The 19101-nt window shown below is 47.7% G+C and overlaps 1 protein-coding gene across 3 annotated transcripts in view; it reads left to right on the forward strand.

Annotated features, from left to right (window-relative positions):
- The window catches only part of ARSG (arylsulfatase G), an 86100-nt gene that overhangs the window by 6715 nt on the left and 60284 nt on the right, over positions 1–19101 (forward strand). For 2 of the 3 annotated variants that reach the window (XM_077780432.1, XM_077780433.1), the window contains one exon: positions 8814–9538. In XM_077780432.1, coding sequence (XP_077636558.1) covers positions 9321–9538 — 218 coding nt within the window. In that variant the 5' untranslated portion in view covers positions 8814–9320. The remainder of the gene's footprint in view (positions 1–8813; positions 9539–19101) is intronic. The other variant, XM_077780434.1, reaches the window with a different exon arrangement.

A 19101-nucleotide genomic window follows, 5' to 3' on the forward strand; every position in this document is an offset into this window, starting at 1 on the left:
TGCCAAAAAAGAATGAACTTGAATCAGATTTCGCCATTGAGTCTACAAGTCAGTTAACAGGGGCTCAGCGGACATCATAAGTTATACCACGGGGTGCAATCAGCCACGTCCGAAACTGAGGAATTTTACAGGACAAAAACTGAATTTATGTATAAATATATTGCAAGGAAGACAGAGGAGGAACTTATACATGAAAAGAGAAGAGACACGTGAACTAAATGCAATGTGTGGTGGACCTTGTTTGGATCCTGGATTAGAAATAAAAAAAAAAACCATTATAAAAATATTTACAATTTTTATGTTTTTATTTTTATTTTTTATTTTTTTAAAATGTTTTATTTATTACTAGGAGAGAGAGAGACAGCATGAGCAGGGGAGGGTCAGAGAGAGAGGGAGTGACAGACTCCGAAACAGGCTCCAGGCTCTGCGCAGGCAGTCAGCACAGAGCCCGACACGGGGCTCGAACCCACAAACCACGAGATCATGACCTGAGCGAAAGTCGGATGCTTAACCGACTAAGCCACCCGGGCGCCCCAATATTTACAATTTTTTAAAAAAAAAAACACATTGGTGAGATGGTGGGTGACATTTAAACATTAACTGGAGTTTTGAGGATCCTAACAAATCATTGTTAATTTTAATGTTTGTTTTTTTTTTAAATTTATTTCTAGGAGAGAGAGAGAGAGACAGTGTGAGCAGGGGAGGGTCAGAGAGAGAGGGAGTCACAGACTGAAACAGGCTCCAGGCTCTGAGCTGGCAGTCAGCACAGAGCCCGACGCAGGGCTCGAACCCACGAACCATGAGATCATGACCTAAGCGAAAGTCAGACGCTTAACCGACTAAGCCACCCAGGCACCCCAAATCATTGTTAATTTTAAAAAGTGGCTATTCATAGAATTGTAGGTCGATTTAAAAAGGAATCGTATCTTATAGAGAAACATGTAGAAATAATGTTGGGGGCTCCCGGGTGGCTCAATCGGTTAGGCGTCCGACTCTTGGGTTCTGCTCAGGCCATGATCTCATGGTTCGTGGGTTTGAACCCCACATCGGGCTCTGTGCTGACAGCACGCTTGGGATTCTCTCTCTCCCCCTCGATCTCTGCCCTGTCCCCCCACCCCCATGCTCATTCTCTCTCTCCCTCTCTCAAAATAAATAAATAAACTTAAAAAAAAAGAAATCATGTTGGATGAAGGTACATGATATCTGAGGTTTGTTTCAAAATAACCTAGTGTATGTGGAAAACGAGAGAAAGGGAAATAGTAGGAGGGAGGCGAGATGAGACAGGCTGGCCGCGTGCAGATAACCGTCGAATCTAGACGCTGGGTTGGTGTGCATGAGTTTCTCAACTTTTGTATGTTTAACAACTTTCGTAATGAAACGTTTAATAAATAATAAGTAAATGCTGCTTTGTAAAAAGTCCTTAAGCATGTAGCAAACAGGGAGTGGATTGAGGGAGTGGATTTCAGGTACTCGACCTTGAATCCTTTCTGTTTGACCACACTTCTTGTGATGTTCCTTCTCAAGTGGGGTCAGAATTCTAGAGAAAGGGTGTTATTCGGAGGCCCATCTACTTTCTCCGTTCTCCTGACATGTGTTCGCAAACCCAGATATAATTTCCGTAGGGCTACTGAGCCTTCAGGGGTCATGGCATGAGGCCACCTCTGCTCTCCCAAATTGGCTCCTGCCATACGGCTTCCCTCTGCGGCACTTGCAACAGGTGGATCTAGCTAATGCTAGGCAGGATCTCACATGCCCCGTGTGGATGAGTGTCTGGCATTGTTGGCTTTGCAGAAATGATACTCCCAACAATAGGGTCGGGCTTGCTCCACTTACAAGATTAAATAAGTGTTGGGGGGGCGCCTGGGTGGCTCAGTCGGTGAAGTGTCCGACTTCGCCTCAGGTCATGATCTCACGGTTCATGGGTTCGAGCCCCGCGTCGGGCTCTGTGCTGACAGCTCAGAGCCTGGAGCCTGCTTCCGAGCCCCGCGTCGGGCTCTGTGCTGACAGCTCAGTTCCTGGAGCCTGCTTCGGATCCTGTGTCTCCCTCTCTCTCTGTCCTTCCCCTGCTCATGCTCTGTCTCTGTCTCTCTCTCTCAAAAAAAAATTAAAAAACACTTTTTAAAAATAAAATAAATAAGTGTTGTGTGTATAACGTACAACATGATGATTATAGTAACACGGCTATATAGTATATTTGAAAGTTCCTAAGATCCTAAAAATTCTCATCACGAGGAAAAAAACATTTCTCTCTCTCTTTTCTTGTATCTGTATGCAATGATGGATATTAACTACACTTACTGTGGTGATCATTTCATAACATAGAAGCCATTGTGCATCCGCCTTAAGCGTATACAGTCCTGTACGTCAATTACATGTCAATAAAACGGAAAGAAAAAGAAACAGAGAAAAAAATTTCCTTTGCTTCTTCTGTTGAGCTAGGACTGAGACCCCCAGATACCCTCTAAGAAAACAATCTTTCTTAGTTGAGGCAGCCCCGAACTGACATGTTAGGGCATCAGGGCAAAGGAGGGGACCCACAAGGATGTTTAAAAAAATTTTTTTTAATGTTTATTTATTTTTGAGAGTGAGGCAGAACACAAGGAGAGGAAGGGCAGAGAGAGGGCGAGACACAGAATCCGAAGCAGGCTCCAGGCTCTGAGCCATCAGCACAGAGCCTGATGCGAGGCTCGAACTCACGGAACCATTAAGATCATGCGCTGAGCCGAAGTCGGACGCTTAACGGACTGAGCCACTTAGGCGCCCCCGTGTGAGGAGGTTTATTACACATAGACATTCAATAACCTAAATAACTGTTTGTCATGGTTACCAAGGTCACTAGATTTTCCTCTCCACTTGGGCCTGGGTTTGGGCGCGGCAGAATTTAAGGAGGTGCTCACGGTTAGAGTCACAGGAGCGCAGGCGGGCTCTGAGATGTTGTGCCCCAGACATTGCACTTGCCTCCCCTAGCGCGGTCTCTTACCTGGGCTCACCTGGCCTGGTGCAATGCACTGCAGACTTCTCAGCCTCTTTTCTTACCTGCCACCCTGCGACACAGTTGCTTTGTCTCAGAGAGCAGGGAAGAATTCTGTTATACGTAAATCTGGACTTATGCTTCCGCCTCTGTACAGCGGCTCCTTGCTTGCTGCTCGCATATTAGCCCTTTGCCTTCCTGGTCTCTCTGCCCCGTGTTCCTTTCCGACACAGCTTGCTCCTTGACCTCCTCCGGAGCNCTTCGGATCCTGTGTCTCCCTCTCTCTCTGTCCTTCCCCTGCTCATGCTCTGTCTCTGTCTCTCTCAAAAAAAAATTAAAAAACACTTTTTAAAAATAAAATAAGTAAGTGTTGTGTGTATAACGTACAACGTGATGACTATAGTAACATGGCTATATAGTATATTTGAAAGTTCCTAAGATCCTAAAAATTCTCATCACGAGGAAAAAAACATTTCTCTCTCTCTTTTCTTGTATCTGTATGCAATGATGGATATTAACTACACTTACTGTGGTGATCATTTCATAACATAGAAGCCATTGTGCATCCGCCTTAAGCGTATGCAGTCCTGTACGTCAATTACATGTCAATAAAACGGAAAGAAAAAGAAACAGAGAAAAAAATTTCCTTTGCTTCTTCTGTTGAGCTAGGACTGAGACCCCCAGATACCCTCTAAGAAAACAATCTTTCTTAGTTGAGGCAGCCCCGAACTGACATGTTAGGGCATCAGGGCAAAGGAGGGGACCCACAAGGATGTTTAAAAAAATTTTTTTTAATGTTTATTTATTTTTGAGAGTGAGGCAGAACACAAGGAGAGGAAGGGCAGAGAGAGGGCGAGACACAGAATCCGAAGCAGGCTCCAGGCTCTGAGCCATCAGCACAGAGCCTGATGCGAGGCTCGAACTCACGGAACCATTAAGATCATGCGCTGAGCCGAAGTCGGACGCTTAACGGACTGAGCCACTTAGGCGCCCCCGTGTGAGGAGGTTTATTACACATAGACATTCAATAACCTAAATAACTGTTTGTCATGGTTACCAAGGTCACTAGATTTTCCTCTCCACTTGGGCCTGGGTTTGGGCGCGGCAGAATTTAAGGAGGTGCTCACGGTTAGAGTCACAGGAGCGCAGGCGGGCTCTGAGATGTTGTGCCCCAGACATTGCACTTGCCTCCCCTAGCGCGGTCTCTTACCTGGGCTCACCTGGCCTGGTGCAATGCACTGCAGACTTCTCAGCCTCTTTTCTTACCTGCCACCCTGCGACACAGTTGCTTTGTCTCAGAGAGCAGGGAAGAATTCTGTTATACGTAAATCTGGACTTATGCTTCCGCCTCTGTACAGCGGCTCCTTGCTTGCTGCTCGCATATTAGCCCTTTGCCTTCCTGGTCTCTCTGCCCCGTGTTCCTTTCCGACACAGCTTGCTCCTTGACCTCCTCCGGAGCCTCACAGAAGGATCACCTTCTCCGTGAGGTCATCCGTGACCCCTTTAACTTTGCGCCTGCTCTCGCCACACTCAGGAGCTGCTTCCTGCCTCGATTCTCTCGCCAGCACTTACGTTTTACTTGCTTCATTGCTTCCCCCCACAGGACAGTAAGTGGCAGGAAGGCATAGGTTTCGGTGATCCTCTCGCTGCTATACGCACAGCGCCGAGACTGGCACCTGTCACTCCGCCCGTGTTTGCGGGGGACTCACTTCAGACTACGCGGCTGGTGCCCCAGGCCCCCCCTGGCCATCCCCCTGTGACTCGTGGGCCCAGCCAGCGCATGACCATGCTCTGATTTGGCAGGTAAAATAACATACTCTGTTGCCAGAGATCACACTCTACCCCTGTTCCCGTCCCCCTCCACCCCCCGCCCCCCTTTGTCTTTTTTGGCCTCAACTCATCAGAAGCTTTGTCTCTGGAAAACCAACAGAGCCCTCTGCCAGAAAGGTCTGCCCGACCTTCTTGTTATTTCAGCTGTTTTCAAGGCCCTCCAGCAGGCTGCTTGGCCACACGGAGGCCCTCGGGGAGCCAGGTCAGGTGATGGACTTGCGGCCCTGGTATTCAGACACCGCTACACCACAAAGCACGTCTTCAGGTTGCCGCGTTCCATTCCATTCCTGGCCCTTCTGGCCGACAGCTTGACTGTTGGTCATTTCGCTGCTGATGACCGCCCTTTCCCACAAGCGAGCCCGGAACTTGAAGGGAGGCCAAGCTTCCGAAGCCTTGCTTTGCCGTGGGGGTCAGAGAGAAAGACATGAATCGCCACAAAGCTGATGGGCAACTCAAGGTCACTCTGTCACTGATGTGACACCTGGAGTGGCTCATGCTTGTGCTCAGCAGGGGTCTATCCTAGTTTGTTCTGCTTGGATGGAGCAGGTGGGCCTTTCTTGTGGGGTCTGTTGAGGAAGGCGGTCAAGTTCCTTCCAGCCCAGTGGAAGGAGGAGGGGAAGCTCTATTTGCCAAAGACTACCCTTTTCTTCCTTAGCCCATAGACATGCACCTTGCCTGTATCCAGGGGAGGGAGGGAGGGTGAGGCATCAAGAAAGCTGGGGAAGCAACCTCACATAAGACCCGGAGCACAAAGCCATCTCCCCAAAGGTCATCGAGATATAGCGGACAAATAAAACTTTGTGTTTACTGTGTACGATGTGACGTTTCAATATACGGATACAGTCTGAAATGATTCCCACAATCTAAGGAACACATGCATCACCTCACGCAGTTATATACGCTTTACATTTTTTGTGGTGAGACATTTAAGATCTACCCTCCTAGCAGATTTCAAGTACACAACGGAGTATCACTAACCGTAGTCACTGTGCCGTACCTACGTTAGACCCCCGAAGTTGTTCATCTTGCATCACTGAAAGTTTGCCCTCTTTGACCCACATCACCTTATTTATGCCTCCACCCCCACCCCAGCTGCTGGCAGCCACCATTCTACCCTTTGCTTCTGTGTGTTTGACTTTTTTAGATTTCGTATAGATTTCGCGAGATGGTGCAGTGTTTGCCTTCCTGTTGCCTGGCTTATCTCACTCAGCCTAATGCCTTTCAGGTTTATCCAGGTTCTTGCAAATGCCAACAGCTTTCTTTTCCATAATCCTTCTTTTTAAAGGCTGAATAATATTCCACTGTATATATATATTATATATGCAGTACATTTTCTTTATTCATCCATTCACGGACCCTTAGATTGTTTCCGTATCTTGACTACTGTGCAGAATGTGGCAGTAAACACAGCGCGCTGATCTCTCTTCACGAATACTGATTTCATCTCTCTGGATATAGACCCTGAAGTGGGATTGCTGGATCACACAGTCATTCTATTTTTAATTCTTTGAGGAACTGCCATCCTGTTTTCCATAATGTCAGCTTGGGTCTCAATCAAAGCCTGTGGCTTCAGGTCCATTCTTTGAATGTCTGGTTTGCCTTTTCACTGTAGTTTACAATAAATAAATAAATAAATAAATAAATAAGTGGGGAAAAAATTAAATATCTCCCTGGAGGTATGGGCGTGAAGGATAATGCAATGGTGTGCTGGCTAAATTAGCTTCTTTCCATGCAGTGAAATTTTTAAATATTAATGATTCTCTTTGAAAATCCTCAAAGGACTGGTTTATCATGGAACTGGTTAAGAAAAACAATCTGTTTATGTTCCCACCTTAATTTTAGCTTTTTTCTTAAGTGAATTTTTTTCCCCCCAAAGTCCTTCGTGTTGGGTCATTCCACAATGGATTACTGACAAAGAATGAGGCCACTCTAGACTTCCAAGCTAAGTAGCTTTAAGAAGAGAAGGCTCCTATGATTGTTGCTTATGGTCAGAAGCCAGTAGAACGAGGCTGGGAATCAACCGGCAGGTCAGTGAGTGTTTATTGGGCACCCAAGAGCTCTTTCTTCTTCTAGAAAGGGAGAAGTCTTCGGGGCCTCAAGATCAACAAATACCGGTTGAATCTAATTGAGTTTGAAAGAATAACTCTCCTTTTGGAAAATAGAGGAATTCGCATTTCTGAACAATTGATTCATTGGCCTCCAGATGACCATGACTGTTTACTTGAACTCCCTTTTATTTTGATTGAGTATGTATTTTTCCATGCTTTGGAGTTTATCTGAGCCTTCCAGAATTTAGATATCTCCAATCCCACCCCCCACCCTCCCATCCACTTGGGCTGGCCGGCTGACCCTGTACATTCTTTCCTCATGGGCAGGGATACCCAGGTGCGAATCACGTCCACCACAACCGCAGCCCCAGTAGCATCTTTATATCTTACAATTGGGTTCTCTAGCTCAGGCGGGCTCAATAGCTTGGGCGTCCAACATGTTTTCATTCCGTCCAGAATTTCAAGTCTGTGCCTCCTTACTTGCCTCATAAATTTAGGGCTTTCAAGTGAAACGGGTGATACAGTTTTATTCTATGGTTCCCAATTGCAAGCATCAGTTGAACATATAGCCTTCAGTTCCTGTTTTTTTTTTTCAAAATTCAACCCGATTTTTTGTTTTTGTGCTTGTCCACTGACGCTGAATTATCTCCAGGTTAAACATCTCCAGTTTTAGTTTTCTTCTTGGACAAGAATCATGATGATTTTTAAAAAAATTTTTAAGTTTATTTATTTATTTTGAGAGAGAGAGAGCACAGAGGAGGGGCAGAGAGAAGGACAGAGAGAATCCCAAGCAGGGTCCTCACTGTCAGGGCAGAGCCCGATGTGGGGCTCGAACTCATGAACCGTGAAATCATGACCTGAGCCAAGATCAAGAGTCCAACGCTTTACCGACTGAGCTACCCAAGCACCCCATGATGTTTTTCTAAGCATCTTGTTACTCAAGGTATGATTTAAGGGCTTGTAACATAGGTGTCAGCCTGGGGTTGTATTTGATAAACTCTGTAGCTGATTTGTGTGTACATCTAAGTGTGAGAAGCCCTGATTGAGCATGTCTGTAGAGTCTCTTATTAAAAATTGCTTGTTGGAGTGCCTGGGTGGCTCAGTTGGTTAAATGACTGACTTCGCCTCAGGTCATGATCTCGCAGTTCATGGGTTTGAGCCCTGCATCGGGCTCTGTGGATGGCTCAGAGCCTGAGGCCTGCTTTGGATCCTGTGTCTCCCTCTTTCTCTGCCCTTCCCCTGCTTATGCTGTGTCTCACTCTCAAAAATAGATAAACATTAAAAAAATTTTTTAATTACTTGTCAAGATATAAAGGGACAATTTCCATTAATTTTTTTGAAATATGTTCCTGACATTTTATGGTGAAAGATTTCTGCTTGCAAAATCACAAGTTCTTCAGTTGAGTGCCCATAGAGTCCACCTAGATTATACCATTAATTTTCTTTACGTTTCTTTTTTTCTCAAGTTAAGTTCCATCAAGAATTTTATAGAGAAATATTAGTGGACAGCATGACTGTTAGAATCATGTCTTGGTAATGAAGGTCTCACTCTCCCTTCTAGAATTTTCAATGGGTTTGGTAAGGTCATACTTAGTCTGGGAATTTCTTGTGAATCAGAGAAGCATGGTGGGGTCAGAGTGGGGGAGAAACTGGGATTTTGCAGATTTGGGTGCTGGTCCTTGCCTCTCCCAGAACAGTGGACCTCAGTGTTCCCATCCATACAGTGAGTGGGTTGAGCGACGCCGTCTGTAATGGCATTACCAACCTTGTGATTATCGGTCCATTGCAAATACTATTATCATCACCATTCGTCAGGTGGATAAACTGATGAACCAGTTATATAGTCAAATCAGAAGGAAAACATCTGTTGGCATGGAAAAGAGATTATTTCCTAAGCTACTGAGTAAAACACAGCTGTACTGGCAGTTTTAACTCTGTTTTCTTGTCAATTTTTGTTCTTTCAGGAAACCTTACAGAAACATGAAGCCCTCCACCATCTGGAACTGAGAAACCCATTCGAGGCTGACTGCGGCTTCTAGAACATCCAGGTGTTCTGCAGATGTGAGAATTTATCTTGCTCTCACCAGCTGGAGTCCCAAACAGAAGCAAGACTTGTGCTGTGGCCCTAATATCCCTGAGCACAGAGGGGTCATTTTTTAAGTGGCCAAAAAGCCATCACTGACATGGATGTCTGATTGCCACACGCGGCTGGTCCCAGTCGCCTCTCGGAACTGCAGGGGGCCATCCAAATTCAAGGTTGCAAATTTCCTGACTCTCTTGAATTAGGATGCCAGGTGGGGGCCTCATTTCCGCAGCCCCAACATCCTTATAGGGACCACCACCACCAGTATCTCCTTGCACACTCCATCACTGCTTCCAGACACTCCCTGCACTGAGAGTGAGCAGAAGGAAGCTCTTGGAAAAATCTTTAGCTGTGGCCCACAGACAGTCATTGCCCTCCCCTTCCCACCATGGGCTGGCTTTTTCTAAAGGTCCTCTTTGTGGGGATGACTTTCTTGGGATGCCTTTATCCTCTTGTGGATTTTTGCTGCAGTGGGGACACACGAGGCCAGAAGCCGAACTTCGTGATCATTCTGGCAGATGACATGGGGTGGGGTGACCTGGGAGCGAACTGGGCAGAAACGAAGAACACTGCCAACCTTGATGAGATGGCTGCGGAAGGAATGAGGTGAGTCTTGAGGATGCCTGACTCTTGCTGCGGGAGGGGGCAGCATAAAGCACTTGAACAATTGATGGGTCCCTGTTGATTTAATTAATTGATTGATTGGTTTGAAGCCAGTATGGCATCTTGAAGAAATCCATCCATTCATCTATCTGATAAGATTCAGGGTGTGTGTGTGTGTGTGTGTGTATGAGCTGGGAGTACAGAGGTAAACAAGATACCTCTGGAGCTTATAGTCTGGTAGAGGAGACAGGTTACAAGGAAAGTAGGCATGATAGTCTAGAACATGAGCCTGCATCAGGAATTTTTGGAGTCTTCGGGGAGGGTGTGGAACCTACCCTGGTGGCTCTGGGGAGAAGGTGACCTTTGAAGAATGATGAGTCAGGCATACGGAATAAAGAGGACTTATCTGTGAGCAGATGGGACTTCCTGGCCCACGTCAGGGAAAACTTGACTCTAAGGGACCATTAAAGAGAAGGGCATGTGCATCTTTTTTTTTTTTTTTAAATATTTTTATTTATTTCTAGGAGAGAGAGAGACAGCNAGTGTGTGCATGAGCAAAGGAGGGGGGCAGAGGGAGGGAAAGAACCTTTTTTTTATGTTTATTTTATTTTATTTTTTATTTTTTTTAATGTTTTTTGTTTATTTATTTCTAGGAGAGAGAGAGACCGCGTGAGCAGGGGAGGGTCANAAGGGCAGGGGTGGGTACAGAGGATCTGAAGCAGGCTCTATGTTGATGGCAGCGAGCCTGATGTGGGGCTTAAACCCACAAACCACAAGATCATGACCTGAGCCCAAAGTCAGGTGCTCAACTGACCGAGCCACCCAGGCGCCCCAGGGCGTTCAGACTTTTGGGTGTTCATCTCAGGCTCACGGCAATCCGGTCCAGCTCCCATCCCGCTTGCGTTGCGTTAAACCCCTCTGTTCAGTTCAGTGGGAATCATCCCAGCGAACTGGTTAGGACAGTGTGTGGGGCGTCTGCACAGAATTTGAGCCACTTGAATCCTCGAGCCTGGAGCTTCCCCAGGGACACGGACCCTTGGGGTCCCTGCCTCTGGTCGCACCCACTCCAGTCCACCCACCTCACCTCAACCAAAATGAAATTTCTAGAAACGCTCCTCTGTTTCCAGTCCTTCAAAGGCATTTTATGGCCCCAGGGACACAGGCCAGACTCTGGGCAGCAGCTTACAAGCCCAGCCCGTCCCCCCCCACCCCCCCGGCTCTCTGCACGGCCCCTCTGGGCACCTGTTCCCCCCGTCTGTCTGGACCTCACCTGTGTGATGCCATCTTCCTGCTTTACTTCCTACTTCCTCTGCTCAGTTTCTGCTCACCATCTGGGTCCCCGGCGCCCCAGGAGGTCCTGGGGAAAGCTCTCTCACATGCTGGGCTCCCCGCCACCTCCCCTGCTGCTCTCGCCGTGATTGCTTACCGGTCTCACCCCCCGAGTTGGGTTGAAGAGCGTGCCGCTCCCAGTCACGTCCACCTGGAACCTCAGAACATGACCTCATTTGGAAACAGGGACTTTGCAAATGTAATTTATTATGGGTCTTAATGACACCCCCCTCCAGTGAGGCTGGGTCCCAAATCCAAAGACTTCTGTCCTTGCAGGAAGAAGAGAGGACACAGACAGACACCCAGAAGAGGTGGTGTGAAGACACAGGCAGGGAAGAGGGGGTTGGGTCTGCAAGCCACGAATGCCAGGGGTCGGTGGCAACCACAAGAAGCCAGGAGGGGGACACAGGACAGGCTCTCTTTCCGAGCCTCCATCTTGGTTTCAGACTTCCAGCCTCTTGACCCGTGACAGAACACATTTCTGTCATTTTCAGCCTCTGGTTTCTGGTAATTTGTTGTGGCAGCCACAGGACATTCATCCACACCACCCCCCTGCTAGCGCTGGCCTTCGAGAAGAAAAATGCCTTGTGTGTTCTTCCGCTCTGCTATTCCCAGCACAGAGCATAGTGCCTGGTGCATAGTAGGCAATTTATAAATAACTGTTCACCACTGCATGGGCTTTAGAAGTGCAAGATACTGGAGAACCTGGATGGCTTCGTTGGCTAAGCATCCGACTTCGGCTCAAGTCATGATCTCACGGATCGTGGGTTCGAGCCCCGTGTTAGGCTCTGTGCTGACAGCTCGGAGCCTGGAGCCTGCTTTGGATTCTGTCTCCCTCTCTCTCTGCCCCTCCCCCTCTTGGGTTTTCTCCCTTTCTCTGTCTCTCTCTCAAAAATAAATAAAGATTAAAAAATTTTTTTAAAAAGTTCAAGATACCTTGAAATGTCACCCCAAATTTTGCGTGTTGGAATTTTTTTTTTCTGGAGAGAGATTTCATCCATAGCATTTACCAGATTTCAAAGGGAACCAGATTGCTAAATCCATAAGAGCTTCTGCTTTTAGTGGGTTTGTGGGGAAATATCTGGCCCCTTAGTTAAACCGAGGTTTCTGAGGCCTCGGCATTCTCCTTATGAGCTGTCCCCACCCGCACGCCGTCATCCTGAGCAGAAACCAGATGCAAACACACTTCGGTGGGCGCTCTTATTTTTTTCCTCCCTTTATGAAAATATTCTCCCATTTGGGGCTTGCGACAGGGGCCGGGCAGACCGCCCTCTGGCCCGACAGGGACGGCTTTTCTGTCTGTGCCTTGTTGACAGGAAAGCAAGCTTCCTGTGAGGCGGCGGATTGATTCATCACTGGCTTCTCCCCCTGCCTACTCATGGCCAGTGGGGAACCGTGACTATTGCCAAACAGGGTCTACGGGTGACCAGAGAAAGTCTCTTTTTCTTAGGGTGTTGCTGCCTTAGGACTCCCACAACAAATCACTATCCACTGGGTGGCTGAAGGCCACTCACGTTTACTTCCTCACAGCTCAGAAGGCTAGAAGTCCCGAGTCAAGGTGGCGGCAGGGCTGGTTCCTTCTGGAAGCTCTGGGGAGGGGGGGTGGGGGCATCGGTTCCATGCGTCTCTCCTCACTTCTGGTGGCTGCGGGAGATCCTTGGCCTCCTTGGTTTGTGGTTACATCCCTCCTTTCCCTGCCTCCACTATTGTGTGGCGCTCTCCCCATGTGTGTGTCTACACCCGCTTCGTCTTACGAGGCCACCAGCCACTGGTTCTCAGGCCCGTCCTAATCCAGCATGACCTCATCTCAGCTTGATTACATCTGGAAAGGCCCTGTTTCCACATAAGGTCATATTCTCAAAGTTCTAGATTGATGTGAAATTTGGGGGGTGGGAGAGGATGCTCTTCTATCCAGAGCAACGAGCTCTGCTGTATATATATGTTTACCTCTGCTCCTGACATAGTCTGCAATGTAGCAGGTTTTCGATAAGAGATTGTTGCTTGGAAGACTGAACATCTGCTTAAGAAGTCGGGGTCTGAGGGCATCTGACTCTTGATTTCAACTCCGGTCATGATCTTGTGGTCAGAGGATTGGGATGGAACCCCGTGTTGGACTCTACACTGGGTGTGGAGACTGTTTGGGATTCTCTGTCTCTCTCTGCCCCTCTCCCCTGCTTGCACTCTCTCTCAAAAAAAAAAAAAAAAAAAAGAGGGGAGCCTGGGTGGCTTAGTCGGTTAAGCATCCGACTTTCGCTTAGGTCATGATCTCACGGTTCGTGGGTTCGAGCCCCGCGTCGGGCTCTGTGCTGACTGCCAGCTCAGAGCCTGGAGCCTGCTTCAGATTCTGTGACTCCCTCTCTCTCTGACCCTCCCCTGCTCATGCTCTCTCTCTCTCTCTCTCCTAGAAATAAATAAAACATTAAAAAAAAAAAAGAAAAGAAAAGAAAAGAAAAAGGAGGGCGGAGGGAAGATGAGGGGGAGGGGAGGGGAGGGAAGGGAAGGAAGGGAAGGAGTCATACTCTGGAGCCAGATGGCTTGGGTTCAAATCCTGACTCTACCACTTTCCATCTGTATGACTCTGGACCTTCGGAGCTTTGCTTTCCTCTTCTGTGTTTTTTTTTTTTTTTAAATTTTAAAAAATGTTTTATTATTTTTGAGAGAGAGGAGGAGAAAGAGAGAGAGAGAGAGAGAGAGAGAGAGAGAGCAAGGGAGGGTCAGAGAGAGAGGGAGACACAGAATCTGAAGCAGGTTCCACAGAGCCCGACGTGGGGCTTGAACCCACGAACCGTGAGATCATGACCTGAGCCGAAGTCAGATGCTTAACCAACTGAGCCACCCAGGTGCCCCTTTCCCCTTCTGTTAATGGGGACAATGTTAACACCCACCTTTATAGGATGGTGTGGGGATTAAATTCAGTAATCCAGGTAGGCAGTCAGCATAGAGCCTGGCACACGACAGACAGATGTTAACTATGGTTATTTTTGGTATTGGCATTAGAAATAATATCCATTTGAATTGTCGATGTGAATTGGCTACTCTGCATAGTGAAAGGTCTAAATGACAAATCGTGGAAGGAGGAGTGGGTCCCAGAGACAAATAAGTCCCTGTTAATCTCTTTGTGGACCATATACACTGAGCCCACATCTGTAGTTGAGTCAAACGCAGCAGCTGTAGTCATAGCTAACCTGAGCAAATGCAGGGCGCCAGGCTCTGGGCATCACCCCATTTAATGCTGGCCACCCCCTGATGTTTCTCTTTTTTCACAGGTGAGGAAGTCAAGGTCAAGCCAGTTGCCCCAACGTGGCTGTCCTCCGGGGATCTGCTTGATTCTGTTCATTCCTAGACCCAGTCCCCCAGGCAACACTTAAATGTCTCCCTAACCTTTCCCTGCCAGCACACACCAGTAGTAGGTGGTTTTTTTCCCCCTCACTTGGTTATGGGAGATGCAATTTGCCAAATTTGTGGACAGGTTGGCTACCATTCACAGCGTGACTGTTATGTCATCATTGCTGTAGAATGTAAAGATTCCTTGGGGGAAGAAAGGCAGAACTGTTAGGGCCTCAATTTTGCTTCCTTTGCAGATTTCCTAACTTCCATTTACAGAGAGGTAGGTGACGGATCATGGCCTGAAAGCCCACCGTCAGTCAGGTTTAGAACAGAACTATCTCCTTCATGGTAGCTCAGGTGAAAGAGTATCCTCATCACAAATGACATAGGGGGAAACTGAGGCCCAGAGAGAAGTGAAGTGTTTTTACTCTTTTAGTCGCTAACAGGTGGGGGTGGATTATCTAGTTTGCAAATCCACCATGTTAAAAACAATGGTAAATAATTTATTGTGAAAAAAAATATAATGAAAGTCACCAGAAAGCAGCGAATGTCTCTCTATCAGAGGACATTGCTGTCTGGGGCTCCCTAGTGTTCAATGACAGCCCGCGTGTGCACTGTGAGGCGGCTGGGCCCCCAACACCTGTCAGTAGGTTACACAGACAATGCCTTTTGCCCTTGACCCGGTGGGCTGGGTGCTTTGTCACTGTCCTGTGCAAATCGGAGCCGAGCCGTACTGTTGAACATTTGAAAGTTTAACAACGATAAGATAACCCAAGGAAGATTGAAATGTTGGAATTCAAATGAAAAGGCCAGGGACTTAGTAATCAGCTAACACTTAAGCTTTTCTTTTCTTTTTCTTTAAAAAAAATTTTTTTAATGTTTGATTTATTTCTTTTTTTTTTTATATATTTTTATTTATTTCTAGAAGAGAGAGAGAGACAGCGTGAGCAGGGGAGGTTTAGAGANTGACACGGGGCTCAAACTCATAAGCGGTGAGATCATGACCTGAGCTGAAGTTGGACACTTAACTGACTGAGCCACTCAGGCACCCCAAGCTTTTCAAACAACTAGAAAAAGGGAGCCTAAGGCAACTTGCATTGCCTGGTGGGCTAGAGGAAGGAATCACTCACACTAAAAAGGAGATAAAACAGAAATAAATAAAACATTAAAAAAATTAAAAAATAAAGTGGGACACCTGGGTGGCTCAGTCGATTAAACGTCCAACTTTGGCTCAGGTCATGATCTCACGGTTTGTGGGTTCAAGCCCCGTGTCAGACTCCGTGCTGACAGCGAGCTCAGAGCCTGGAGCCTGCTTCAGATTCTGTGTCTCCCTCCCTCTCTGTTCCTCCCCTGCTCTCTCTCTCTCTCTCAGAAATAAATCAAACATTAAAAAAAGTTTCTTTTTTTAAATAACAAGGAGATAAAAAATGTATTTCATCGGCATCTCTTCCAGCTCTTCTGACAGAGAGTTAACTCTGAAAATAAGTTGAATTGTTGAAATCATTATGAGAACCCCGTGAATAACCTTGATCATGCACATGCAACACTAGCATGGGTCTTGTCTGCCACATGCCCAAGGAAGGCCAGTGCTGGCTTCACCTTCATGAACTAGCAACTATTTCTTGATAATTCTGAGAGGGAGGGGAAAGTTGCATCCATCTCCTGGCTGGTGACTGGATTCCGGCAGTGGCTTAGGGTGTCCACACTGGGGTTTGAGCACCTGCGCGGTCGTGACCCATGGGTCTCTTGGGGGGGAGTGGGACCAGCCAGCAAAACCCAGATATCGACCGCTCACTTAGAGGGTCTCCCGGGCTGGCTCCGAAGCGAGGTTGACAGAGTACTGTGCGTATATTCACTCGTGCAAATCGACCTGTGCTACGTTACTCTAGCACCTGATTCCTTCCCTTCCTGCTTCTCTGCCCCCAGTGTCACCTGAGTTGACTCAGTGCTGCTGCTGAGGACAGGCAGTGGCTGAGCTAGGAGCCCAAGATCAATATTCACCACTGGAAGGCCAGGGGCTCCCAGGGGCTTCCATCTATTTCTAGAAAGGGCCTGGGCGAGGAATGGATTGATCTGTCAGCTTAGTCAAACACCTTGTGTGATTTCTGTTCTCACATTGGCTTTTTGCAAACATTCATCCACCCTGTGATGTCTCAGGTGTTTGTTTGTTTGTTTTTGTTTTGTTTTGTTTTGTTTTTTGTTTCCCAGCGATCCTGCTGCTTTTCGGGTTTGGCAGTAATTACAGGGAAGCCGAGAGCGAGGCTGGCACGCACGGCTGCAGGGGATGGTAATGAGGTCTTCGTGGAGCTTGGCCAGAAAGAGCATTCTGGGGGAGACTTTGTTAGTGAGAGGAAGATTCCATCCCCACCGTGCGATCTCCTTCCAGCGTTATCTCCATCTCCCAAACAGTAGTTCAGACTCTGCGTTGAGGAAGACAGCCTTTTGACCTATGACCTTCACCATCAACTTCGAGAAACTTGATCAGCATCACGAGACAGATAATTTTACATCTTTGCCCTTGGGTAGGTAGGTCCAATGGACATAAAATCGTGCAATGTCCACCTACCCGCTGGGCCAAGGTGAAGGCCAAGACCGGTCCTGCAGGGTTGAGCCCCACGGCTCTGTTTAACAGATGGGGACATGCAGGGACACCATCTTCTAGATGGCACCCAGTCTTAGAGGAAAGCCACTGAAATCTTAACCAGTGCGGCCTTGGTGCCAACTGCAAGTTCAAAATTGCCTGTCCAGCGGTTATGACTCTTTCTCCTTTTAAGTCTCCCAACCACAGTCATTTGACAAGGAATCTCTGCCCAGATCAGGTTCTGGGACAAATTCTGGAAGAGCCCAGCCAGCTGTGTCCTAAGGGGCTTCCGACCGGGTGGGGAATAAGACAAGAAAAGCAGCCTTTAGAATACAGAAGGTGGGGGTGGGGCTCTTGGGTGGTTCAGTCAGTCAAGTGTCCGACACTTGATTTCAGCTCAGGTCATGGTCTCCAGGTTCATGAGTTTGAGCCCTGCATGGGGCTCTGCGCTGACAGTGCAGAGCCTGCTTGGGATTCTCTCTCTCTTTCCCTCTTTCTCTACCCCACCCTGCCTCTCTCTCTCTCTCTCACAATAAATAAACTTTAAAAATTATTTTTAAAAAGTTTCAGAATACAGAAAGGAAATGTGCTGTGAGCAGGAACCCCATCCCTTGCCCCAGGACTTTAATAACCTGGATTGGATGGACCTGAATTCGAATCCTCTGGGATGGAATTAGTGCATTACTTATCCCTTGGTGACAGTCAAGAATGAAAACGATCCATGCTGGGGCTTCCTGCCTTTTGGATGCGAGAGCCCAGAGCCAGAAGCATGTTAAAGACAGTCCTGAGGGCTGCAGGAAGAGAGGGGCCATTTCTCCAGAGGGAAGCCAAGAGGTACTTGAGAAAGGGTGTCACTTTTGAGACCCTGGTAGGAATTAGCCAGATGAAGGGGGAGGAAAGTGTGCTGTAGGCAGAGGGGAAAACATGAGCAAAGGCTCAGCACTGAAAGGTGCCCTTTCACTGGGCAGATATTCCTGGAGGCACCCCCACCCGCACTCCCAGGCACTGTCCTCAGTGCTGGGAACGCATCCATGATCCAAACAACGAGAAGCCCTTGCTCTCCTGAGGCTGCCATTCCAGTGGCTGGGCAGGGAGTGTGAGGCTGGACCAATGGACATGGCCACTGGTGAAGGGCCTCCTATGCATGTTCAAGTGCTCGGACTTGGTCCTGGAGGCAGTGGGGGCCCTGCGGACTGTGGTCCTCAGCCTGCATTTGAGATGGATTGCTCCAGCTTACTAGGGAGTAGTCCACACTGGCAGCTGGGAAGCCAGGTGGCAGATTGCAGTCGCCTCCAGGCTGGCACAGCCCAGGGTTATGACAGTGAGGAGAAGTGCCCAATCTAGGAGGCATGAGATGCCAGCCTTGTGTGTGTCCCTTCTTGTGCATGAACATGCACAGAGCCACACCAAGAATGTGGAGGAAAAGAGGAAATTGGCAAGGGTCATACCAAGCTCAGCTGCTGGGAACCTGTTTTTGAAAAGAACAAGAGTATGAGTGGATGGATGGAAGGAAGGAAGGAACGAGGGAAGGAAGGAAGGAAGGAAGGATGGAAAGAAGGATGGATGGATGGATGGATGGATGAGTGGGTGGAAGAGTAAACAAAACACACCAAGTTTACTCTTTGCTGTCACATTAGCTCATAGTTTACAAAGGGCCTGCATATCCATTACCCCAGGAACCCCACCTGATGACTTTCTGAGCGCTGAAGGCCACGTGGAGGCCGAGCTGTGCTGGTGTTTTTCCAGGTCTCACCTCCCGCCCCATCCCTCTACGCACAAAGGCCACAGCAAATAATTTTTAAAACCTATTTCCGCCTCCACAACTTTAAATTATGAATGGAGCAAAGATAGCCTTTATTCCAGGCACACGGCGGTCTAGAGCGTTACCATAGAAGGCCTCATCATCTAGCTTAAATTCTTCACAAATGAAGGCTGGACATGCTTAACTTCACAATGTTCTGTCTCTCCAGGGCTTTCGTGGCCGCGTTTCCAGCACTAACGTTTTCTGATTCTAATACACGTAATTTATGCCATGGCAAGTTGCTTTGGCTTCTGTCTGGCTGTGTCTTAATTTGCGTTGATTTTCCTGTTAACAGGCTGCTGTAATGTCTGGCGCTGTATTTCCAGCTTTCCTTTACAATGTATTTTCAGACTTTAATTAGGACCCCTGTTGGTGAACTGGCCTGAGCCTGCCCAGAGAGATTTGGGGAAAAACAAAAGAGGCTTTCCAAATAGCAAGACCATTTTATCGCTTATTAATTAGTCTCTGCCACATGGAGACAGAGGCTGGGAGAGGGGAAAGGTGACGTGCAGGTCAGTGCATTGGGCC

Source organism: Crocuta crocuta, unplaced genomic scaffold, assembly GCF_008692635.1.
Source record: "Crocuta crocuta isolate KB4526 unplaced genomic scaffold, BGI_CrCroc_1.0 scaffold288, whole genome shotgun sequence".
Classification (NCBI taxonomy): domain Eukaryota; kingdom Metazoa; phylum Chordata; class Mammalia; order Carnivora; family Hyaenidae; genus Crocuta; species Crocuta crocuta.